Here is a 25,788-nt window from a genome sequence, read left to right as displayed (position 1 = left end):
TGTCCTTTAATTTTAATAATAAACTTTGCTTATCATCGTGTGTATTTTTGACTCTATGGAAGCAAGACGCCAGCCACTGGGAAGATGGGAAGGACACGGTTCCTGGAAACGTCCCCCACTTTTGCGATGTTAACATTAGCTTACCAGTGTCTGGGCAGACAGGCTCGGCCTTCGGCTGTAACAATGACATCACATGTGGCTAATTCTTTAACCCACACACAGATATACACTGGCCGCTCTGCATGAAATGGTGGAGACCACACATGATTCCTTTTCAGAGAGACCCAGTTATATCCACAAATGGCAAAACATGTCCTGCCCAGGTTCTGGAAAACCTTATGGGGCATTTCAGATCCAGGAGGCCGTCAGCTTCCCCAGGAGCCAGCAAATAGCCAAGGCCAGACTAAGCAAACGGCCTTTGCAAAGTTCTCTCATCCTTGGAAAAATCACGGACATAAACTTCTCAAAGCCGATATGTCTCCCAAGATCCTTTTATCTAAGTCTTTGTTAATTTCACTATAATAAAACAAAAAAACAAACTATCCCTGACTTGAACGACATAGAAAAAGAAAATCTTCCCCAAAGTATCAACACTTGGGTTAATTTCAAAGGATTCAGCACTTGATTTGAGTCCATCTCTCCCACTTATATGCAAAAAAGCTTAACTTCTGAGCGTTCCTATGTACAGAACATACATACACACACAGACGCATATGCACACACATACAAGTATACATGTATATACACATACATATATACACTTATTTATCATTGTACACACACCTGCCATGCCCCCATTACGATCAGCAGGCTCACCAGTGTGTATGTGTGTCTGTGTGTTTTACCAGGGCTTGAACCAAGATCACTTACGGGAAACAGACTCTGTTCCCTTTGTTTAGATGGGAGCACAGAGGCATACCTTCAGAGTGCCTAAGAGTAGAACAAGATAGTTGCTTCTGATTTACCCCAAATATAGCTGAGATTTTGTTTGAATTAAGAGTAGAAATCATTTCTTGGTCTCGTTGATCCATAATTTGGAGCCCATGGTTAAATCTGGAAAATTAGAAAAACTATTTGGATTACTAAGACTCAAAACCCCTCTTTCTCCTCAGTAGGAAGGAAGATGCACAGAATTGTAGAGATTCCATAGAAAATGACCCCACCGTACATTTCTCCTAGCTTTCCTAAACCAGATGAATACGGGGATCAGATAACAGAATTTATCCTTATGTATGTATAAACACCCTTACCAAATAGATACATACTCCTGCCTTTTTTCTGTGCCGTAAAAATAGTGTTTATACTATACTTTTTGGAATTGCAACTCTAAAATACTATCATACTATCCTTTTAAAAGGCAGTATTAGATTATTGGCTTCTCCAGAAAACAGCCATCATAAATTAACAAAGCACACGAGATAGCAAGTCAAACACGAGAAGAAAAAATTAAAAATATATCCTATACAGGGGAATTTTCATCTTACTTTCTGACATCCAAGCAGCATCCACTAGGCTTTTCTGCTCCTGCCCCTACAGACTGTGTGTGCACCTACTGTCGGAAGCCAGGGCCCCTGGAGATGCCGACAGCATCCCAAATATAGCCTGTGCCCTCTTTCCTGTAACACTCGTTGTTTATCCCCTCCAATAATCCACTGAGCCAGTCACTGACAGGTTAATGAAAAAAACAACTTTATTCACAAAGGCTGAGGCTTTGGGATAACAAAATATCCAATGACAGCCCTTCCAGCATATTTTAAGTTAATCACAGCGAGCCTGGACCTCCACAATGGGATCTCATCAAAGCTCTTAAAATCACGGACGCGGACGCGCTGCAGCTCACCAAGCATGCCCCCAGCCTGGGTAGAATGAGGTCAGGGAGATATGCACCCGTCAGCAGCACACAACTTTAAGAAGGAACCCTCAGAAAGTCAACTCTGTGCCTACTAATTACTAAATTATTATGCTTGTCCGAAATGTCCTTTCCAACATATTAACCAACAGGCTCTCTGGATGTAAAGTTTGTGTTCATTTTTATAGAAGTCCTGGAAACTACTGAAGAAGTAATTTTGCAGACCTATCTCAGCCAGTCTCCAAGACCTCATGACTCGCTGCGCCTTTCCCAGAGCGAGTAAGACTAAAGTAACGTGGGGGTTCAGGAACTCAAAGTCAAAAGCCCCAAAGCAACCAAGGAGATACCCTAAGAGGTTAGACGCATTTCCCAAAAGGTCCAAGCTGAACTGAACAGGGCTGGGAAAATCTCCACGTTCTTAACCAGGTCTTTGTTGCAGACCCCTGCCTTCCTGCCCACCCCTCCTGCCAGACTTCCAGTCACCTCCCTCAGGTGTTTATTTAGCAGCAGGCCCTGGGCCTGCTTGGTGGGGGCTTGGAGGGAGGAGCCAAGTTGCAGGCAGGGATGCAGTAGGCTGGGGATCTCTGGAAGCTCCATGCTCTCTGGGTTCCACAGAGCGGCCTCCCGAAGACACCAGCAGAGGCCCTTGCTCTTCTGGGCCCTAACCCATCTCTCCCTTTACCTGCCTTCCCTGTGTCTGTTTCACCCAACTTTTTGGATTAAATGCAGTCTTTCACTACACAACTCTAGAAAATGTAGCAAAATCAATCCTAGATCTTGAAAAAGCATGGAAATTGAAAATCTTACGTTGTCTGAGACACCGTCCCTCCCCCTCGCGCACTTCCAGTGTCCCCTGAAATCTTTTGATCCCTTAAAAACAAAAGCAAAAAGACAGGACCACTCCTATGGTTGGTAACATGCATTGGAGAACGTGCGTATTGACTAATGAGCTGTTGTAATGCAACAAAATGCTATATTATGTAGAGTGCACCTTCTTAGTAGAAGTTGTTAATATAGACGTTTCCACAGGGCGATTGTTATAGTAAAAAGAGTCAAGTATTTAGCCAAAGAATATAGGATGTTCCCTTTACTGTCTAGAAAGGAAAAAAGAGAAAAACTCTATTTAAAATAAAAGTGTGGTTTCTCAGCTTCCACCTGGACATCAGTCCGAAATCCTCAGGAGGCCGTAGATCTGCCAAAGAACCTGAAAAACAGGGGTCACCCTCGGCGTCCCCACAACTGGACTTCAGGGACAAACCCGGCTGTGGGTAACCATCCCCACGACGGGCTCAAAGCCAAGGCCTGGGCCACAACCACAACTGAGCTGGCGACAGTCGGACCGTGGCTCTCAGACTAAAACGACCACACTGAGTCCGTCTGTCCTGCCCTTGGGCTGTGTGGGCCCTCCAGTGCCCCGGCCACGCAGGACTTGGGGTGGGTATCGGAAGATCACACCATCAGACTGACCTAAGGTCAAGGAATTCTTCTGCTGGTGCTGTAGGAGGTCTGAGTTGCCCAAGTCCCAGCTGGTGAAGGGTCTTTTAAATCTCCAAGACGCTCCTGGTTCTGGGAAGGTCTCCCCTGGTGGAGGTAGGCCAGTGAGGGTGCTCACCTGAGCGCAGAAGTTGGTAACACTTCCCAGGATCCACATGTCGGCAGAGGAAAAGATCATTCTTTAAAAACGTGACTCCTTCCCCCAGCGGTGGGAGCCGTGGTCGCTCACAAGCAGCTCAGACCAGGACCCGGGACAGACCCACGCCACTGCTGGCTTTACTGGAAGGGAAGCACCGTGTCGGGGAGCTGCAGAGGGAAATAGGAGAGGAAAGGGATCCCGAGCTGGTAAAAGCCTCCCTGGACGTGTGGGTCGAGCATCAGGGAAGCGTTGAAAGGCGGACGGAGGCTGGAGGAGGTGGCCAGAAGCGAGGCGCCCAGACAGCCACCCGGCCCCTGCTTGGCGCCACCCAGGAGCTCACCCCCTCCAGCCGACTTCTGGCCCTGCCGGCCCGCCAGGATGCTGTCTATGCTGAAGCTCTTGGATTTGTCGGAGCAATTCGGAGAGCTGCGGGAGATGCAGCGCCGAGGGGACCCCGGGCCATTCACCGTGCGCGCTGGCTGGCCGACGGCCACGGCTGCTGCGCCCTGGACAGCGTCGCCTGCGTCCACCTCTGGGGACGCGGGCCTGGGCCAGTGCAGGGCCGCCGGCGGAGAGGCGCCTTCCCGCAGGGGCGACGGGCGCGCGGGCTTTTCCTCGTGGCGGGGGCTCGCGGGCACGGGGCGCCCTGCCCCGTTCCCCGCCTCTGGCTGCGCCTCTGCGCCGCGCTCCTGCGTCTCTACGCGGGCTCGCTTGGCCTCCGGGGCCCCGGGTCCCGGCTTGGGCTTCCTCTTCCGGCGCCGGTAGTTGCCGTTCTCGAACATATCCAGACAGCGAGGGTCCAGCGTCCAGTAGCTGCCCTTGCCCGGTCGCCCTTTCTCGCGGGGCACCTTGACGAAGCAGTCGTTGAGCGAAAGGTTGTGGCGGATGCTGTTCTGCCAGCCCTGCCGGTTGTCGTGGTAGAAGGGGAAGCGGTCCATGATGAACTGGTAGATGCCGTTGAGCGTGACCCTCTGCTCCGGCGCGTCCTGGATCGCCATGGCTATGAGCGCGATGTAGCTGTAGGGCGGCTTCTGGGGGGGCTCCGCCCGGCCCGAGGCGGCCAAAGCGGCCGCGGGGGCGAAGGCCAGAGGCAGCCCGGGTCTCTCGGGGCCGTACAGATAAAGCATGGGCGAGGCGGCCAGAGCAGGCAGCCGGGGACTGAAGAGGTGGCTCATGGCGAGTGGGCGCCGGCGCTGCGCTCTCCGCGACGCAGGCAACCCGGGCGGCTTAGGGACTGCGCCCCGCGCCGGGAGGGCCCTCCGGGGGAGCCCGCCGTGCGTCTGCCTCCTGCTCTGCCGCTCTCCCCCGCCGCTCCGCGCTCTGTCCCTTCTTCATGGCTTTAAAAATGTTAAATAATTGTTGTAAGTTTGCTATTATATGTTGACTTAGCGCTGGCAAATAAATTGTCTATGATAAACAGTCGTTGTGTTCTCAGCCCACCCACATTAATTAAAATTTCATTGCTGAAAAACTCCAAGCTTTTCTCTCCACGTGTCTTTTTGATACCAGCCAATCGGTTTCGGGGCTATTCCTTCATTTGTTTATAGAATTAGTCTGTTGATAAGTCCGCCCACCCAAGTTGAATCAAGCTGTGTTTATTTGGAAAAATTTCCGGGCACCCAATATATAAACGCACTGATCTGATGTTTGAAATATCACGTCCACCCCTTGACGCTGTAAGCACACACAGTCAGTGAGGCAGGATGTGGACCGCGATGGCTCCGCGCGGGGTCTGCCGGGCCAGGAAGGAGAGGTGGAGATGGGGGGGTGGGCGCAGGGCTGAGTTTTACCACTTGCCTGGGGGAGCTCCGTAATCCCTGGGCCTCCCACAAAAGGTCTTCTCTTCTCGCAGGCTTAATAGGAGATGGCGAGATGGCACAGTCTCATAAAATGCCTTCGGAGGTCTTTGAAAGCGTCTAGCTATTTTAGGAGGGAGAGGCATGTCTGAGAGATTTGAGAGTCTGATGAGAAGAGGATGCAGCCCTCTTAGGAGAGGGCATCCTCCACATGCCCTGCAGGAGTCAGGGGCTTCCTAGGGGCCTACTATCGCATAATGGGCAAGCCTCCCCCTCCAGGGCCCCCTGGGGACCTGGGGAAGAGGGCTCCAGGAACCCAGCTTCTCTGAGGCCAGTGCTTAGGACTCTGGGGAGCTGCAGAGGGCTTGGGGTACCTGGTCCACAGCTCAGTGGAGGGAAGTTTCAAATAAACCCATTTGGAGAGTTCAGGGGAGGAAACTAAGGTCTCTCTGATGGGGCTGAGGTTGCAAGCGAGGAACACCATAAAAGGGGAATTTGGCAGCTGGCGCGGGAGAGCTGGTATTTGTGAATGCGGGTCTCTTGCTTTATATTCTGCGCTTTCCTGTTTATACCAAGGAGGGGGGTTATAACAACTTTACAAGTGCACGCAGCTGGCCCGTGATTACATTAAGCATTTGGGAAGCCTGGTGCTCTCCCCCCACCCACCCACCCACCCACTCACTCACTCTGGGTGTAAGCACCCCCCACCCCGCCCTATCCCACCCCCCACCCCCGTTTTACATTTAGCCACGTCACAGTTTGAATCAAAATCCCTGAATGATGCTGATTCGGAAGGAGGTGTCCCTCCTCCCACTCCACCGCTTTGGAGAGGCATTGGCGTGACTAGTTCCTGTTTATGATCTCTGAATTCTTTTTAAAAGGAAAAAAAAAAAAGAAACACGGGATAACTGAATTAACGTTTCATTGAGTAAATCGTGCCTCGATGCCGATGCCGCGGAGAAGAGGGAGGGGTGAGGACGGCAGGTGGGCATAGAAACGGCCCACCCCAGCGCTCCCGCCCGCCGGGAAGGAGAAAGAGGCGGTAAACGTGCGTGAATGGGGAGGGGGTCGGCCGATGCTGCTGTCGCAGAGAGAGGACACCACGCTGGGGACCGGTAGCGGACTCTCAAGCCACCTCTGAATACGGAAAAGCGAGGAGGTTCCCCTCCAAAATGGGGAATCCGGAAAGTAACATGTGTTTGGGGGTTCCGAAGAGACCGCAGGGGAGGGGGGACGTTTGAAATACCCAAATGGAAGTCGCAACCAGGGTCGAAAAACCGGTTTGGGTGCCGGCATGGCTTCAGGGAGCGCAAGGCCAGGCCCCGGGACACCTCCAGGCCTCCCTCCACGGCGCTGCATTTCTAACTTAGGCCAACCGTTCAGCCCAGCCTGGCCCCGGCCTAGGTCTTAGGGATGGCCCTCCAGCCAGGAGGGGGCGGGGCGCTGTCTTCTCTCTGGCCCTCACTAGAGCGCCCCTTCCAACCGTGGGGTGAAAAAAGAACCTCAATGCCCGCGCTCCTGCAACCCGCGGGTCCCACAGTCCCCGGGGTCACCCAACCTCTCCAGACCAGCGCGTCCCCAGCAAGTTCAAGGTTGGATCCAGTTCGGTCTCCAGCCTTGGCGCCCGCTCTAACAGACCCAAAGCAAGAGATGAACGGGTGTCCCTACGCACTCCCCCACCTCCGCGCTCGGAGCCCTTCCTGGAGCTTCCTGGGCACCCGAAGTCCAGCACGCACATCCCTGCCTCTCCACAAGGCGCGCCGCCGCAGCGCTTCTTCTAAACTCTAAGGCAAATCCGAGCTTGAATTCGCACAATAATAAACACCGCCCAATTTGGGCATGGGCCGGACGCAGGCGGAGACACGCGCGGCTGGTGGGCGGGGCACTGATAGTAAAAGGGAAAAAAAACCCAAGTTCTAGTTGCGGTCTGGAGAGATACATCCAGTCCCGCGCGCTTGCAGAAGTTTGCAAAGTCTCCGGGAGGTTCCAGCCTTAGAACTCCAGAATGACGCCCCAACCCGGCCCCTCTGGCAGGGTGCGAATCCTGGGTTCCCAGGTGAAGAGTTTGTAACTTGAGCCTAGGAGAGGCCGCGGTAGGAAGGAACCCCGTGCGGGCGCGTATTTCCGGGGAGCGCAGGGCACGAGCCCCTAGCGTCCGAGAGCGGATGCGCCCTCGTGCGGAAGCTCTATCCGGTGAGGACCCAGCGGAGCCGAGGCCCGGTGGGGGAGCCGCCGAGCCTGGGAGACAGCCCGGGCAGAGCGTGTCCCAAAGAGCCAAACGGGGACCCTGAAAGTACCCTGCAAGTTCTTGAGTCTTCAGACCCCAGAAAAGAAGTCAGTGCCAGCGCAGCGCCCCACCGGCCCGAGAGAAAGACCTGAGCTCTCCCGCCTGCCCGGATGCTCCAGGAAGGACCGTAGCAGTTCCATCTCTGGGGCCCGAGCAGAAATCTGGCTCAGCGTGGGATGAGGGCAGAGAGTACCATTCCCCACCCACCCCACCCCCACCTCTCGGGGAGAAGGTGTGCCCCTTGGGCAGGCTGGGCGGAGGCCAGGCACCAGGCCCTGGGACCAAAGAGGCCTCAGAAAAAAAGGCTGGGGGCAGAGACAAGAGCCCTTCACACTGCTACCCACATCAGGGGCATCTCCCCTTCCCCTGCTCCCCCCTAAATATGAAAGCAGACACTCAAGTTAACGATGTCTGCATCATCTTTCCAGATATCTACATCACTTTTCTAAATGTGGAGACAGTTAATGGAGTATATGTATATGTACACATGTACAGGAGTGAATGATTCCACCCTGTGTGCACTGTGTCTGCAAACAGTGAGGGCGGAAGGATGCAGGACTTACTCAGCCTGGGCACCCTGCCGACAACCTGAACACATCTGAGGCCATGATAACAACAAGGATAATATCGACGACTAAGATGTTTCCAATGCTAACATGTGCTGGCACCGTTCTAATGCTTTCCCTGTATTAAATCACTCCATCCTCACAGCCATCCTAAAAAGAAACAGAAATCTTTATCATTCCCATTCTGCAGACCAGGAAACTGAGGCCAGGAAGTTCACTCGCCTCAGGTCTCCTGTGAGGAAGTGTTGCCAGGGCAGGAAACAATCACATTATCACAGCTGCTGTGTGTGGAGGCTAAGGGCCCTGTGGAAGTTCTCTCTCGAGAACCCGCTCAGCATCCATGAACGCCAGGGGTGATGGATTCGCCCGTTTTACAGATGATGAAACAGGCTGGGCACAGAGCACCCCAAGACAGTGGAGGTAGTAAACAGCAGAACAGGGATTGGAACTCACGTGATTTCTTCGGAAGGTGGACTCTCTGAGGTCTGACACCTCAGGTGTCTGCAGAGGCTCCCGGCGATGTGTCAGGAATAAACAGATGGAAAGGGGGCCCTCCAGACAGGAGAGGTGTGTGGCACCTCCAGAGCTGGGACATTTGGGGCATTAGATGTAGGAAATCCAAGTCGTCACCAACATCCTACCCAAACCCAGAACACTCTCCTCCTCCCCCTCCTCTCCCGCTTTGAGAGGAGGGGGAGGAGGCTCTCCTGCCGCTTCTCCTGGGGAGTGGGCCATGAAGGTGAGGGTGGGCCAGTCAGCTGATGCTGAGCAACCCCAGAGAGCAGGGAGAATTTTCCAAATGACTGATTTCTTTAGCACTCACCTTGTTCCCAGAAATGATTTAAAGGGTCTAGACAGGGGTAGTTAGGGCACGGCCACTGCCCTGCCCGAGTATCCGCATTTAGCCTGGTAAATATATGCAGTTAATTGAGACCAAAGAATCCTTTCTCTTCTGTTGTCCAGGCAAGTCCTAACAGCCTACAGTGAGTCTAATCCACGGGTGGGCACCATCAAATGCACTTTCCCAATGTGTATTGGGTTCATTAATACTCTCGATAACCCTATTCGATGATCCCACCATGTTCAGTTGGGAAATGGGCCCAGGGAGCTTGAGGTAGCATGCCCGAGGCCACGTGAAGCCTCAGCTGGCCTGTGTGTAGGGCCTGAGTTGGTGCATGTGGGTTCATCCTAGAGAGAAAGACTCTGTGGGGGACCCTGCCCGTAAAAATATCTTGGAGGCAGAGAGAGAGTCCCCAAGGGGCGGCTGGAGGAGAAGGCCCAGGGCCAAGGCCACTGAGTCAGGGGTCAGAGGGGCCCCTCTGGCCTCCATGACCTCCCACCCTGGGTGGGCATGTAGAGTGAGCACAAAGCTGCACCCCAGGCCCCCGAGGGGGGGACGCCACCTCCATGCTCCCCAACTCCATTCCTTTAAGGGACCTGCAATGCTGGCGAGCTCGTCAATGTGTTAAGCCCACTTCGCTCCATTTCAGCTTTCACACACTCACAGCCCCAGGATAAAGTGCCCACGAGTCTGAAGCTGGGAAAACCCAAACCAGGAGAGACGCATTCGAGAATCCAACTCCGAGAGCAGCGTCTTTCTGCTTCTGCTGTGGAGCAGGAATGTGCAAAACCCAGGGAAAGGCTTGCACAAGTCCAGGCGGTGGCGTCTTCCCAGGCACAGCCGCTGTCCCCGACTGCAGCTGCCCAGCCTTCCAAACGCCCTGAAACATTCCACTCCCTTCCTTACATGCCTATGTCAAAAAGCAGACATTTCAAACGCTTGGCGAGCTGAGGCTATGCAAGAAAGAGGCAGGCGGGGAATGCTTCTCAAAGTTTGGGAAAGCATTTCCAGTGCGTAGTGCCAGAAGGACTCAGTGGTGGCTCTGACCCAGTGTGTCCCGCTCACCTGGGGGTAGCCCCCAGACATCCCTGGCCTGGCTGCACCTAAGGCATAACGCCTCAGATCTCTCCTCGTCCCTGAGAGGCAGGAACGTATGGTCTGGGACGACGCAGGCACACATTCCCTGAGGCGCCAGGCACGGGCTCCAGGACGCAGTGTCCACATTCTCCTAAAACTTGGTTCTGCCCATTAATCCATGGGTGTCTTTTCTCAGTGTCACTCTCTCCACCTACCTCATGTGGATGGTTATCAATAGGTTCCCCTTGGACCAACCTTGCCTGACACTCCATCCAGGTTTCTGGATTTGGGGTGGGGATGAGCAGCCAAGAGGCAACGCTCAGGCACCAGGGCTCGTTTCCAGGGAGCTGCTCTCTGTTCTTTGAGTGCAGCTCACCAGCCCCTCCCAGGCCTGGAGGTGACCCCCCAGGCAGTGATGGGGTAAAGGGGAGGAGATGGACCCCGAAAAATTTATGAGCCCAATGCTGAAGTTCCAAGGCCCTGCATTTCTTCTCCCTCTCACTTCTGATCTCAGTTTCTCGCAGTGGGGAACGGGAGTCGGGTAAGTGAGGGTAGGTTGCAGGAGGCCCCGCTATGCTGGGGAGGAAAGTGCCGGGCCGCAAAATGCCCTCGCACTCACCTGGTCATCTTACAGACGAGAAGACTGAGGCCAGGGAGGGGGAGGGGCTTGTCTTCACAGCACTATGTGGTCTTCTAATTCCTAGCCCAGTGTTCCCACAACTCCAGGATGCAAGTCACGATTTTGGCGTCCTCGGGGACAGGCCACTTGAACGAGGGCAAGGAGGACCACCTGGCCACAGGCTCCAGTCTGGCCATGGGAGAGAGGCCAGGGCTGGGCCACACACTGCCAGTCCCTCTCCCTGAGAGCCGTGAGCTTGGGTGTCCCTCCTGAGTCTCAGGAGAAGCAAAGGTTACTCCAGCTGCAGCCTCTCCGGGAGTAGGGAGCAGCAGGATGCTCAGAGGCCACGGGTCTCTCTGGCCTGCCAGTATCCTCAAAACTGGACCTGGTTAGAGAGACAGTCCACCCAGCCAAGGCCACTTGGGGACGCAGGGTTAACTCTATGGGAAAAGGTCTCTGCCATGGTGTTTGTGTTGCTTCCATTTTATTTGCAGTACCTTTCAGACCTGACGAACTGTATCTTCTTGGGTCAGGAAAGAACATGGCTAGAGAACACACCTTCGTGCAAACTGCATTCAGGGGACCACATAGCAATCCCCCTCCTGCTCCAGCCAAGGTACCCCAGCAGGCTGCGACAGGCATTCTGGCCCTTGCATCTGCAAGCTCCTTCCCCCTTTTCCTGAAAGGCCCTGCCTCTGGAGGACCAAGCGGCGAAAGAAGGGGCAGAGAGCGGATCCGTGGCGCAAGGCCGGCCATGCCAGGCGCACGCAGTCTTTGCGCACAAGGCGGCCGCGAAGACGCGCCAGGTAGGGCCGGGCTGCTCAGCATCGCGCTGCGGCAGGGTCTTCCTACTCCGTGGGGACAGACAGACACCCGAGGCTGCTAAGCCCCTAGGAGGTCCACCACATGGCGGATGGCCGGGGCTGAGCCGAGCTTCCCCTAGTCCCAGCACCGGCCTCCTAGCACTTACCCGCACCTTCCCCGGCCCCCAGGGCTTCAGACTGGGGAAGCCTTCCTGGTCCGGGCCTCCCAAAGCGCCCTGGCATCATACACCCCTCCACTCTGCTGCCTCCAGAAGCCTGGATAAAGCCCCGAATACAATCCCCCCAGTTGACCACGTCCCCCAGGGAATGCAAGGGCTCCCCCGCTGGCTGCGGCCTCCATGTGGTAGGGAGCCCCTCTCCATCACCCACTTGGGACTTCTTGAAGAGGCCTTCCCAAAGGTAGAAGACCCCAGCGTGGCTTCAGGGCCAGTGCAGGGTCTCCCACCCCGCTGTGGCCCACTCCTCTCTCCCTTATTTTCCATGTGTCTCTCAGACCTCCTCTGAGTTCCAAATCTTAAGCTGAGGGAACATTTTCAGAGAGGACTCTTCGAAACATCTGGGGAAGCAGCAAGCCAGCTAGAACACTCTTCTCACCTCCTGCAGCCCAAACAGCATAAAGAGAACAGGGCAGAGTGAAACGGATTGCCAGAGCTGGGCAAGGAGCCCTGGCCCCTGTCATTCTGCAGCTTGGAGAGGGGGGTCTCTCTCTGTCTCTCTCTCTCCCCCCTCCCACTGTAACTGGCTGGCCGGCTCCCTCAAGCAAAGCACAGTGGCCTGGGGGCCTGCTGGAAGTCAGGCACCAACCACCAGGTTTCCCGGCTCCTGCGAGTTCTGAAAAGGAATAAAATGCAGCCTTACAGTTTTAACCATATGTCACCTCTGGGGCCACAGATTTAAAAAATGTGTGCTGCACATATGGGCAATATTATTGTGCTTGAGCTTCCCCCAGTTCTATTTCAGCATAACCCAGAGACAAAATGACATTTCAAGCAACACAACACCCAGGTTACGATCGACACCACCGCGTCAAGCAAAACCGCCTCTCGGGACATCATCACGGCCTGAAATGCTGGCTTCCCCGGGAATTCCACCCTTAGCAAAGTACAGCTCACCTGCTGGGGTGGGAAACTAGTTCCCAATTTGGAGCTCTGGCCCCCAAATTCACACGCAGAGACCAGGAGGGGAGCTGTGGGTTTCGGCCAGTGAAATAGAGAATAAAGCTATTTCCCCTCGGCCATGTCTCACAAAGCTACGTTGTTATTAAAAAAAAAAAAAAAAAAAAAAGACGAGACATCAAAATTGAAGAGAAAAATCATCTCCCTAGCATTTAAAGTCCTGGCAAAGTTGATATATTTAGAACTCTAAAAGCAGTGTAAATTATTTTTGAAGGGCAATGAGGCTTTAACATTTTTCACTGCAATAGGGTCAGGATTTGGAAATCAAATCAAGAAGTGAAGAGGTCTGGAATCCACCTCTGATCCGGCCACCGCCCGGACGGTGGTTAAAGGCTGGAGAATCGATCCCTTTCGGACTTTCACTGGCTCAATTCAAATTCTTTACTGAAAAAACATCAGCGTGGGCAAGGAAGTCCGCATTTTAGGAAATTCAGGGACAGCACACCCCTGGTTTGTAGTTAGCTGATGGAAAATGTTTATCCTTCCCCTCCCTTGCCTCCTAAATTGGGGATGGCTGGACATGAAGAGGGAATGGCACTGTTTGTTGTGACAATTGGCATGTTTTTCTGCATTTAGCAAAATGCATTACAGCAAATGAGATTACAGAGTGCTGTCCTCCATGCAGCTGCGTCCGCCCAGAACTGTTTCCCCGATTGCCCCGGCCAGGGTCCGATTTTGAACTAATTGAAAGCCTTTTCCGTCACTAACAAGACAATAGATTGGTGCCCCCATTCCTCTGTGATCATCTGTATCTGTCTACACATTTACCCACCTGCGTAACAAAAATTATCCAAACAGGTGGATTTGCAAACACACCTTGTTTTTAAAAAATGCGAGAACACAAATACACTGTCCGGACTTTGGGCAGAAAAACAACACGGGTTTATTTTAAGGTAAGTACAACAATTAAGACCACATAAGACAAACACAGGTGAAGTGAAATTTTTTTGTTTTTTTTTTCTTTTAGGAATGCTCAGGGAGGCATCTACTATACAAACCATCACACTTTGCAAATAAAAAGTATCAGATACTCGACTTCTTTATCCGCCAACAACAAAAAATAAATTATTTTCCTGTTCTGTAAAAGACCTACAACTTGGAAAAAAATCACGTCTCATAATTGTACAGGGGGAAGAAATCCCACCTAGGTTTCTCGAGTTCTCAATTTGGCAGTTAGAAATGGTTGGGCAAGATGAAAAATTATCCAGTGAACTCAACTTTAAATATTATATTAATGGCTCTGAACAACAACAACAAAACAGCCTGATTACAAATCCACACATTTGTACAGCACGGTTAAAGAAATTTAAAATTACACACAGCACGTATATAATCTATAGAGACCCCCATAAACCTATGGGGGTCCCTACAGAGAGTCATTACTGGGTGGCTATGGGATTTGGTCCATAACTGATTTTTGAAACCCCGACTGGAGTAGTGAGCACAGCCATCCTGGGAAGGGAGAGGGGTTTTAAAAATCAATATTCATCTCGTTGGGCTGCGTCCCTTTACAGGGGCTTCTTGCAATCTCGGAACCCGGGTGGCGAATTAAAGTTACCTGCAGCTTCACAGAGGGCTGAGGCTGGCGCGCGCGCTCTCTCTGCTCCCGGGTCTGAGAAAAAGCTGGTGGACAAGTTTTGGGTCTTCCTGCGTCTCTGCAGCCTGAACTGTCTGAGAGAGTCGTGTCTGGGAGGCGAAGCCGGAGCGGCCGGGCAGGTCAGTATTTCGTGCAGTCGTAGGAATAGGGGGCTGCGTGGCGGTAGAGAGACGGCGTGGATCTATAGGGCAGCTGACAGCTCGCGTTGCTGCTCACCTGCGGTTCCCCGAGGGTCGAGTTCTCAATCCCCAGCCGGTGGGAGTTGAACATCTCCCGGACGTTGGGGAAAGTCTGCTGCTGGGCCGCGAACGTGTGGCCGGGGAGGTGGTTCAGGTCCCCGCTGTGGTTGAGATACCAGGAGGCCGCCTGGGCCGCGGCGGCCCCGGGCTGCGGCGCCGGCTGGGGCTGGGGAGCCGGCGGCGGCGGCGGCGGCGCCTGCGGGTGGTGGTGGCCGTGATGCTGGTGGTGGTGGCCGGCGGCGGCGAGCGCGCCCTCCTGGCCGGCGGCGAGGTTGAGGGCGCTCAGGGGCGACGTGGGGCCGCTCGGGTGGTCCGAGAGGGCCTCGTCCAGCGCGGGCGGGACGCACATGTGCGCCGGCCGCTCGGCCCCGGTGTACAGGCTCATGGCGCGCATGCTGCACTGGTAGCCCCCGGCGCCCCCGGCCTCCAGGCCCTGCGCGCAAGGCTGGCCGTAGGCGGCGGGCGGCGCGGCGGCGTAGGGCAGCGCCAGCGGCGGCACCACCAGGCCCGCGCGCCCGGCCGCGGGGCTCAGCTCGCCGCCGGGCGGCGACGTTCGCAGCGTCATGATGTTCTCCACGCTGAAGCCAGGCAGCCCGTTGGGCGCGCCGGCGTGGTGCTCCGGCAGCGAGCCGTCTGGGGAGCCGGCGGGCGTGGAGGCCGCGCTGCGCGGGCTGCCCTGCAGCGCGCTCTCGGGGCTCAGCGTCTCCACCTTGGTGATGACCGGCAGCGCCGGCGACGCCGCCTCGCTCTTGATCACCACCTTCTTCTCGGCCTCCTTGGGGGCGTCCGCTAGGGGGGGCCCGGCCGGGGTGCCCTTGGACGCTGCGGGGGGCGGCTCCTTGAGGTGGGCCCGCTCCTCCTTCTCCTTGGGCACGTCCTTCTTCTTGAAGCGTCGCCGGCGCCGCAGGAAGCTGCCGTTCTCGAACATGTTGTAGGAGTCGGGGTCCAGGGTCCAGTAGCTGCCCTTGCCCGGTTTCTTGTCGTCGCGGGGCACCTTGACGAAGCACTCGTTGAGCGAGAGGTTGTGGCGGATGCTGTTCTGCCAGCCCTGCTTGTTCTCCCGGTAGAAAGGGAAGCGGTCCATGATGAACTGGTAGATGCCGTTCAGGGTGATCTTCTTCTCGGGCGCGTTCTGGATCGCCATGGTTATGAGCGCGATGTAGCTGTAGGGCGGCTTGACGAGGTCCTTGGGCGCCGCGGGCTGATGGTGGTGGTAGGGCGCGTAGGAGCGGCCCATGCCCGCGCCGTACTGCTCCGGGTGGCCCGAGTAGACGCCCATGGGGCTGGCCATGCCGCCGTAGCTGCCCGCCGCCCGGTAGTAATTCTGCTCGCTCAAGTAGGGGACCACTCCCAGGGCGTTGGGGTCGGACACGGAGTAGCGCGCCTGCATGCTGCGTCCGAGACGGCTCGCCACCGCCTGCGCGCACCGACCGCGAAGAAGGCCCTGCGAGAGCGAGAGAGAGCGAGCGAGAGAGAGAGCGAGAGCGAGAGAGAGGGGAAGGGAGCCGGCGGGGGGAGCCCCGGGCGCCTGGAAGCTTTCAGGGGCGAGCTGGAGGAGGCGCCGGCGCTCGGCGCCCGCCTTCGGGCGGAGAAGGGGCCCTGGTTTTCAGCGGACCGGGCGGATCAGCATCCTGGAGGGCGCGCCCCGGCGAGCGCAGCGCCGGCCCCTGCTCGCTCCCTCGCTCTCGGGACCGGCGGGTGGCAGCCCGGGCGGGCGGCGGGGAGCGGAGCGGAGACGCCGCGCGCGCCGCGGACGGACGCTGGCCCCTCGGTCCGCGCCACGGGGGAAAGGCGGCTCTCCAAGCCCCCCAGCAAATCGGCAGCCCTGAGGGTCAGCGAGCCGGGGTCCAGAGTGGCTGCCCTGCCGAGCCCGGAAAAAGAGGCAAAGTCCCTTTTAGGGATTGGGAAAAGTTTCAAAAGTCTTCTTGCTGAAAGCGAGTTTTTACTTTCCTCCGGCCACGCCCCCTCCGGGAACTTTGGACCAATAACCCGGCAGCTGTGGGGAGTTGGCGCCAATCAGGGCGAGGAGCGCCGGAATCCGTCGGCTCTAAGACCCAGCCGCGCAGAACCAGACTTTCATGCAGCTCAGTCTTAACTTGAAAAGATTTTTTTCAAAAAGTTATATCTTATTAAAATTTATTTTATTATCACATTTTGGCTAATGGGCCCACGTGCCCAGAGGGGAAAAAGAAAACAACCCCGATGCTCCTTTGCAGAAAAAAGTTTGAAATATAAAATCGAATTGATTAATGCAGTCAAATATCTCCCCAAAGATCATGTAAGAAGCCGAGACCCTGGGACTACTTTTCTTATTAATGAGTGATGAGGCGAATAATTAGATTTCCTAATTATCGGGGCCCAGGTGTAATGGAGGCAAAGCAGGCGTGGGAGATGAATGGAAGGGGCCTCCCATGGATGTTGTCATTGTTTAAGCAAATAATTAATAACCAACAGTGAGTTTGCAGGTTCTGGGCCGTCAAGAATAACCTATAAAGGTTTTAGAGACAAATTATAGCGTCTGAAGGCCCCTCACCCCCACCTGGGGAGGCAGGCCGAGACGTCTACAGGGCAAAGCGGACTGGGGAAGTCAGCAACGTTTTGAAAATTTAATCCTTTTAAATTCGCCGTGGATTCGGCAAATCATCCGCGTCATCGTGAGGATTTTTGTGGGGTTTGGGGAAGAGAGTGAAATAACTCTGCTCATTTCCCCCTTTCCCTTCCCGCGTAGACGCCTGCAGCCCACCAACGCCAGCTTCTCGGCGTCTCTCGCTTTTCCCAGAGATAAATTCCCTTTGACAAGCTGACTCCCGCGCTCCCCAAAGACGGGAACAATGCCGCAGCGAGCCACCGGGCCGGGCAGAGCCGGCTCCTCTGCCCGCGAGGAGAAACCCGAGCCGCTTTGCGCGGGGGGCTTCGCTGCAGGACGCGCATCCCTGCTGGGGGCTCCTAACCCCGCGCCGGCCGGCTGGGACACCCACCCAGGACGCGCTCCCTGGCTCCCGCTCCCGGCAAAGCCGCCTTGGGTATCTCCGACTTGACTTCCTATATCTCAGTCTTTTTTGTTTAGTTGGTGTTTGATAAGGTGATTTGGGCACCGGGGCTCCGTGCGAGGACGAGGACGGGGTAAGCGATTGCAGACGGTTCAAGGCCCCGCAGAGATGGTGTCATTTGGGACTTTGACCTGGAGCGGCGCGGAGGTCCTCGCCCTCGACGCTTCCTCCTTCCCTCGAGGAATCGCGGAAAGGTGGTTTGTGTGTGGACTGAGTATTTATTCCTTCAACACCTCGAAGAATCAGATCCTCCCTTGCCGCTTCCCTTGAAGAGGCAGGGTTCCCCCATAAGGAGGGCTAAATGGGTCAGAACTCTTCTGGAAGGTGTCCAGTCCAGATGAGCAGGGAGGAAGACTTCAAAGAAAACTTCCGGAGTTCAGGTGTCCTTTGCCCTCCTAACTCTTCCATCAGTTTATTAGATTAGTTTATTAGATTCCCAGGGAAAGGATTTGAGAGAATCGACCCACAACGCTTATCTCTTGGGAGATGAACAGAGGGCATTGGGGATCCGTCATTCATTTTCAATAAAAGAGCAAAAAATATATATATTATTTATGTGCATTATCTATGAATGGTATTATCTCCTGACAACTTCAGGATCGAAGACAAAGTCCAAAACAGGTTCCTATGACCTCGAATATTCTACTTCTGAAATATTCACTATATTTTTTACGCGTGCTCTAAGTTCTTTCTCCAACTCGATTTTTTTTTTTTTTTGCAACGAAGTAAAATAAAGCTAGTCAGTCGTCAGCTCACAGGTGAATGGTTTGAGCGTTCTCCTAGCTACCCCCAACTCCCACTAAGACTTTATTATTTTTTAATACCTCTAGTATTTTCACATCCATCTTTAAAAAAAACAAAAACTGGCAAAAGGCGCCTTTCTCCCGGAGTGTGTGACAGGCACTCTGAAATCTGCTCACGATTTTACTGGAAATGCAAACTATTGATCAAGAAACACTCCTCAGTCTATAGGCTTCCTGGAGGAATATTATTTACTCTGCTTTTACGGGGTTTTTTCTTTTTCTTTCTTTTTTTTTAAGCTTTATCACAGCACAGGGCAAAACCCAAAATAGCTAAGGACGGAGGAAAAGAAATTCCAAAATGGCAGTTTCTGCCTGAGTTTGCATCTACAAGGGTGTCCAGGTTTAAACCAATGTCATCTCAAAAGAACTAACGTGAGTTGCCAGAATTATTACCCCCTCCAAAAAAAAAAAAAGTGGGGGTGGGAGGGGAAGAAATCCTCATAATCAAGACAGAAAAGGTGAGAGAAACGTTTTCCTTTGCCCTGGAATTAGGTTTCTTCTCCTCTCAGTGGGACTCCGGGAGAGATGTTTGTTCAGGTTATTAAAACAACACCTTCCATACACCTGGACTTTGCAAAAACCATATTTCGGATCTTTTCTTTAACCTGCCAGGGTTTTTGGTTTTTTTTTTTTTTGTTTTGGATTGGGGGCTGCTAATATCTTGCTGATTTTTTTCCTTTCCTGACCTTGCTGTCAGTGAGCCGAAAGCGGAATCGGGCCCCAGAGAGCCCTGTGTGTTACTAGAATAATAAGCGATGATAAAGCAAAAGATATTCCAGTCACTTTCCCTCCACCGCCATGCATCCCCGCCTGGGCGCCGCCGGCTCCTGCACCTGGAGGCGGCTCTGGCCGGCCTGTGGTGTTGTCGCCACCTTGAGGCCAATACGGGAACTACTCTTTAAAAAGAAAAAAAAAAAAAAAAAAAACCCACGCGACCCTTCTGGTTACAATGCAGGTGCTGACACCTTATGGCTGCACCCTAGCATTGCACGGCCAGCAATAAAGCCTTCAAAATCTGCAAGGGAGAGAGAAGGTAAATAAACCGTGTGCGGCGCGTCGATTAAGAAAAACCAAAACATTTTCCATAGCTTTGCAATGTGTCAAGAACATGATCTGTTGGAAAACAGAAATGTCTTTGAAACTGCTGGGGGAGCAAGAAATCCTCTCTAGGGAGATTCGCTGAAGTTTTAAGCAAATAAAATCTGTGCCTCTTAGGTGGCTAGAAGTCTGGGTATTTTTTTTTTCCAGGGTTGTTAAACAAATTGCTCATCCGTGGGTGTCTTCTCACGGCAGCTGTCTTCGTGACCCGCGTGTGGCGTGAATTTCAGGGAATTCGTCAGCAAAACGTCTGTCCTGCGTGTGTGTATGGTATTGGTTTTAACAAGAGGGAGACGTAAACGCGTCTGCAGCCCCTTCTGCTTCAGAGGCACAGCAAAGAACTCACAGAGGGGACACGTGAAAGGAGTTTTGTGTCTTCTCTCGCCGTTTTCAATACATTGGGCCCAATATCCTTCAAACATTTCCCTTCTGGGCTCCCGAGATGCCCCAGGTTTTAGGGAAAGGGCCCAGGTTTAAGAGGAGTCCCAGGCTTGCAGGAGCTGCTTGGAATCTGATGAATCCTTGGGTTAAACAGAGTCAATGCTGCTGTTCAAAACTCCATTCTAATCCAGCTCCTAGAAATTATCTTCTTCCAGGACAAACAGTGCGTCCCTGATGGAATCTGTCCGCACCCATTTTACTGAGCACGACCTTCCCAAGGAGTTAAAGCGACATGGCGCCATTCACAAATGGCCCTGCCGTGAACAACAAAATAATGGAAGATGAGGAGCCTTCCTGGTTAAAAGATTAAAGAAACAGAACAACTAAATGCAATCCTTATTCTAGATCAAGAGGGGGGGGAAAAACTAATAAAGGACAGGTTTGAGAATACCCGGGGAAATTTGAATCTGGAGGATTAGATAATCATCTTGTATCAAGGTTAAAATTCTTGAGTGTGATAATTACACATGGTCAGGTATGAACACGTCCTTGTTTTCAGAAGGTACACGTCAAAATATTTAGGGCTGATATTCAGCTTCTCTGCAACTTTTAAAAGATTCTGCCAGAGTTGGGGAGGGAGCACGGAGGGGGGAAGGAGAGAGAAAGTCATGTAAAGCGAAGTAACATGAGAGCCATTGCTGAACCTATGGTATGTGGGTATTCACTGTGTGCTGTTCTCGTCATTTTTCTGGAAGTTTGAAATTTTTCAAAATTTAAAAAAGAAAATGGGAGAAAAAGACCTTTGTTACTCTGAAAATTAAAAAACGTTTGTGACACAAAGCAACTTTTTCCATGGAAAAAGTTGCAAACCCCAGTGGAGGTCCAACCTGGCCCCTGGGTCCCCTCTCCTTATGTTCTGGAAATTTCTGAAAAACAATCTTCCACATCTGTGGAGTTTATCACATTAACTTACGATTTTCAAAGGAAAAAAATAGTTGACTCTCTAAGGAGCTTAGCTGTCTTATAATGCAAGTGTTACCACAATTGATAAGTCAAAGACACAAGAAACTCAATAGAGCGTTACAGATGTTTTCAAAACAGATGATTAAAGATACACATGTTTCTTTCTAAAGAGAGTTGATTACACGCTGCTCTATGCTGCCTGTATCATCCAGGTCCTATAGACTTGCCCTTGTCCGTATTGCTATGTAAATGAGTTACACTGTGTATCCGTCAGTTGAGCCAGTGTCTGCTAAGTAACAAACACCTCAAGCCTCAGTGACTTGACCCGACCCCAGCTCCTCGGGTGGCCTGCCTTGTTTCTTCTCTCTGCAGCCCACTGCCCTGCACAATACCTCGGCACACAGTAGGTGCACAAGAAGTGTTTACTGAATGAATGTATGACGTTTCCCGTATTTTTCTCCCTACTACATAATGGACAATGTAATGCATGCGCACTGTGTGCCGAGCTCCCTGCCGAATGTTCTGCCCATGGCATCTCATTTAATCCTCTTTCAGAATAGGTCCTGTCAATGTCACCATTTCACAGGGGAGGAAACGGAGGTTTAGAGATCTTAAATCACTAACCCAAGTCTTGCAGCTGCTAGCGATGGAATGGGGATCTCTTAACCCATTACTTTGCTGCCTTTTTGAGGTTAGAGTTAGGGCCTTGGAAATTGGAGAAGACTTCTGAAGCTAAAATAGGAACTTCTATATAAATAAAAAGTCTACATGGAAACATGTACATATAATTTCATAACCATATATACACAGTCAATAGCGTGTGCACGAAGGCATGGCTTCTGAACACATGACTCAATGTCTGTGAAATTCTAGCTTTTTATATCATCAGCTTGAAACCCTGTAATTAAGTCTGTCGGGTAAATGGGCTCATTCTCAGAGCCCATAAAAAGCGGCCGGCTCCCTGGGAGGTGCAGACAGGGCCGGGATTGTCGGACAAGGGCAGGGAGAAAGATGAGAGCAGCCTACTTGATTTTCACCGAATTTGCAGCCTGTGGGGCGGGTGTTCTGAGCCCCAGGGAATAAGCCAGACTTGGAATCACAATCTAGGGGCAGCTTTGGCCAGTGCCTCAAAGTGACTCCTGGGTCTCACGGTGGCAACAACTGAGGGAGGCCCCAGGGGAACATCTAAGGAATGGGATGAAGTCAGGAGCACAGAGTGGCTCTCCCAGGAGAATCAGATCATCGCTGGCACAGGATGTGCTTCCCCCTTTAAGAATCCCAGAAAGCTAGGAACACACCCACACTGGCTCCCAGCCTTTGCACATACGCATTCACACAGGGGAATTCCAATGCCAGACCAGCCTGGACCCTCCACAGGGCCTTTGCATGTGCCGTGCCCTTTGATTGGGGCCCCTCGTACTCAGTTCCGTGCTGCAGTGCCACCTCTCCTAAGGCCTCAGGCAATCACCCACCTGCTTCCTCCCTGTCCCCTTGCTCCACCCCTCACCCTGACTCATTTTCACTGTCTGACATGATCCTGTCTGTTCATCTGTTTGCCCCCCAACACCGCGATGCAGCCACAGGAAGGGAGGCAGGGCCCTGGTCTGCCCCATGCACCCCGCTACACCCAGCCCCCCATTGCTCTGCTCGGCAAGACTCCACGCTCTGGAACTATAAACCGAATGAGTGGATGTCACCTTGCAGCTTCAGAGTCACTTCCTCTCCCTCCATAACCACATGCCAGTCTCCCATTTAGCAGTTCAAACCCAGAACTCAGTTCAAACATTGACGGCACTTATCTTAGGCAGACGGTGCAGCAGGGGTGGGCAGGCAGCATCATGCGCCCCGAGGCTGTTCCTGAGGGAGCTCACGGGCTGAAACTCTTATTTTAACAAACACACAGAGAGCCCTCGCCGGGTGGCTATGCTCAAACTCAGCACTCATCCTCACCAGCCTCGAGAGGGAGATGCCAGCAGTGCCGTCATCCTCGTTCTATAGAGGGAGAAAGCGAGGCACGGGGAGCACCAGGGACTTGCCCAGGCGCACCGCTGGCGAGCTGCAGCCCTGCCATTCGAACCAGAGGGCCCCGCGCTCAGCCCTCCGCTGTGGCACTGTCCCCTCGTGGGGCCGTCAGGCACGGACAGAGGGGCTGGGCTGAGCTAGCGGAGACTCAGAAAGGGGCAGAAGAGGAGCTGAGAAGTTTTCTCGAGAAGCTGCCGATCAAGCTGGGCCTTGAGACGTGGGCAAAGCAAAACTTCACCTGCAAGCGTCTTTCTTCTTCCTTCACGCTGCGGGTTGCCAGGTTTAGCAAATAAAAACACTAATGCCCACATTCTACATCGGGCAGACATATACACCGACAGAACTATTCATGGTTTATCTGAAACCAGATTTAACTGGGGATCCTGTATTTCGTCTGGCAACCCACTGGGGAAAACAGAAGTCCTTCAAACACCTTTTTGGTTATTAGTTTATTAAACAGTCTTGCGTTTATTAAGTATCAGACACAGCTTCAAATAGCTATGTATTGTTAAAGTTCACAGTACAAGGAGAGCATAACAGGAGAGTGTCTTTACTTTGCTCGGTAACTGTGTGTGCCCGGCTGGATACAGGAGATGTCGATGGATTGCCCGAAGCTTGGGATATGGAAGAAATTACACTCATTTTTAAAAAGCACGAGTGTCGCATGTTAAACGGCTATAAATCCCGGGAGGACAGAAGACTCCAAAATGAGAAGAGCATCTTCTTGCCACCCCTCCTGGACTCCGAGACCACTAACTCCTTTCACTGTTTCTTCTGGCAGTTACCAAAGTCTCTCAAAAAAAGAGGCTTTGCTGCTATTTCTTTTTTTTAGCAACTATGGCTGTGACCTCTGCCTTCCCGCTCTGTGTTTAAAGATGGTAATGAGTTCACTTAGGAGAAATTGGCTGGTTCCCGTGTGCAAGGGGGACACTTTAGAACATGACCCAAATGGTTCCCACTTACCCCTGTTGTGTAATGGTCACACAGTGTGTATATTTTAAATGGGCACTTGGTTCTCCAGAGGGTGCCAGTGCATTGTGCGGGCATCATTCAACCCTCCCTCGGCCCCTCCGCCAGCTTCCCCAGGAGATTTCTCTCCGTCCTCCGCGGGTTCCATCTGTGCCCTTAAGTCCTGCCTCTTTGCTCTCGGTGCGCCTTCCTTCGACTCTCACCGTGCTCGCGTCGGTTGACTCTCCACTCTGTCAGAGGAGCTGGTTGGCTCCCCACCCTTCCGTCGTGCCAGTCACCAGGCCCATCTGGGGTGGGATTTGTGACCTGCAAAAGTTGGGGGTGAGGGTGGGGAAGGCATTTCTGGGGCAGGAAAAAGAAGAAGAAAACCAGGAGGAGGAGGAAGGAAGAGCTGAGTTGATAGGGAGGCTGTGTGGCTGAGAGATGAGCTGGCGGCCAGGCGAGGCTGGACTGTCCAGGGGAGAGTTTTGTGCTTTGCAAGGTGCAGGCAATGGAGCCACCAGCTCACAGGTGGAAGATAGAGAGGTAGAGTTCAGGTGGAAGGAGGGCAAGAAAGAGGGAAAGCAGGGGAGGATGGGGAGAGAGGAGAGGAGGAGAAGGAGGGGGAGGACATGGGAGAGAGCACAGTTGGGAGGCAGGAGGTGGCTGCAGTCTGAAGCACGGTGACACACCCTTGGCGTGGGTGGTGGCAGCGGGAATAGCAAGGCATCATTGCGACACTGCAGACGTCCTCGTCTTGCCAATCTCCCATGAAAGGCCAGGTGCTGAGGGATGGGCCTCACCTGATCCCAGGACGGGCGCAGAGCCAGCTGACAGGAGTGCCTGAAGGTGGAAGGGACTCTGCTAGCTTCTCAGGAGCAGCCTTTGTTGTTATTAGACCCATTCATGTTATTTTTTTCTTTTTGGCACTTTACGAGTTGTGTGTGTATGTGCATCTGACGCAGGGAGAAGTCAGGGCTGAAAGCAGACTGTGGCGTTTAAGGCTCAAAGCCCCTACCTGTGAAGCGTAGGGGCTGCAAGAGCTGGCATTTTGGAAGCCCACACGGGGGAGGTCTGGCTCTCAGCACCCGGCACCTGCGTGGGCCATTGGCCCTCATCTCTCAACACCTGCCTTCTCTTTTCAATCTCATAGGATCGCTATGGAACAATGAACGCTAACATCTCTAGGGCGCTTGCTGAGGGCTGGGCGAGGTTCTGTGCCTGGACTCCCGATACCAGCCGACCCAGTCCTCTCACCAACTCTAACAGAGAAATCACGCCCCCACACTTTACAGAAGAGGGAGCCGAAGCTCGAGAGATGGAGTTACTTACCCGCAGTCACATAGCTCAGAGTTCCATGCCCGAGCTCTTCATGTGCTCACCTTTTTAACTACACTCCTACTGGCCAACTTCTAAAGGGGTAGTAAGAATTTGTGAGGTAATGTCTGTGACAAGCATTAAAACCTTCGGGGTGGCCCGGTGGCATAGTGGTTGAGCTTGCACAGTCTGCTTCAGTGGCCCAGGGTTCACAGGTTCAGATCCCAGGCGTGGACCTGGCACTGCTTGTCAGGCCACGCTGTGGCAGTGTCCCACATAAAATATAGGAAGATTGGCACAGATGTTAGCTCAGTGACAATCTTCCTCACCCACCCACCCCCAAACAGAAAAAATAAAATATTCAAGTGAACTTGCACATGAGAATTTACAGCAGTTTTATTCATAACTGCCAGAACTTGGAAGCAATCATGATGTCCCTCAGTGGGTAAATGCATGAACAAGCTGTGGTGCAGCCAGACAGTGGAATATTACTCAGCACTGATAAGACATGAGCTGTCAATCCCTAAAAAGACGTAGAGGAGCCTTAAATGCACATCACTAAGTGAGAGAAGCCAATCCAAAAAGGCCACGTGCTGTATGACTCCCACTCTGTGGCATTTTGGAAAACACAAAACTATGGGGACTGTGAAAAGATCAGTGGTTGCCAAGGGTGAGAGTGGGGAGGGGCGACCAGGCAGAGCAC

General features: G+C 53.1%; 2 protein-coding genes across 6 annotated transcripts; both read right to left on the bottom strand.

Moving 5' to 3' along the window:
• Positions 1-1,672: 1,672 nt before the first annotated feature.
• FOXL1 (forkhead box L1) lies at positions 1,673-7,091 on the bottom strand. 5 transcript variants are annotated; one of them, XM_070262145.1, is made up of 4 exons: positions 6,959-7,069; positions 5,280-5,402; positions 3,823-4,819; positions 1,673-3,649 (listed from the first exon to the last, which is right to left on the bottom strand). In XM_070262145.1, the coding sequence occupies exons 3-4, from the start codon at positions 4,655-4,657 to the stop codon at positions 3,525-3,527; spliced, it is 960 nt and encodes a 319-aa protein (XP_070118246.1). In that variant the 5' UTR covers positions 4,658-4,819; positions 5,280-5,402; positions 6,959-7,069; the 3' UTR covers positions 1,673-3,524. The 5 variants fall into 5 exon arrangements, with proteins under 5 accessions (XP_070118246.1, XP_070118244.1, XP_070118247.1 ...); XM_070262143.1 differs by having other exon boundaries at positions 1,673-4,819; positions 6,959-7,064; XM_070262146.1 differs by lacking the exon at positions 5,280-5,402 and having other exon boundaries at positions 6,959-7,064.
• Positions 7,092-14,384: 7,293 nt separating this feature from the next.
• Positions 14,385-15,893, bottom strand: FOXC2 (forkhead box C2). Its single transcript, NM_001083597.1, has one exon. It carries the CDS (start codon positions 15,891-15,893, stop codon positions 14,385-14,387), a length of 1,509 nt encoding a protein of 502 aa, NP_001077066.1.
• Positions 15,894-25,788: the final 9,895 nt, after the last annotated feature.

The sequence above is a fragment of the Equus caballus genome, chromosome 3 (genome assembly GCF_041296265.1).
Source record: "Equus caballus isolate H_3958 breed thoroughbred chromosome 3, TB-T2T, whole genome shotgun sequence".
Lineage (NCBI taxonomy): Eukaryota > Metazoa > Chordata > Mammalia > Perissodactyla > Equidae > Equus > Equus caballus.
The sequence above is the reverse complement of the archived record's forward strand: the minus strand, read 5'-3'. Positions and strand labels throughout refer to the sequence as shown.

Excerpts from the sequence above, each read along its gene's own strand:
- FOXL1 (XM_023637455.2), bottom strand. The coding sequence starts at position 4,657 with ATGAGCCACCTCTTCAGTCCCCGGCTGCCTGCTCTGGCCGCCTCGCCC.
- FOXC2 (NM_001083597.1), bottom strand. The coding sequence starts at position 15,893 with ATGCAGGCGCGCTACTCCGTGTCCGACCCCAACGCCCTGGGAGTGGTC.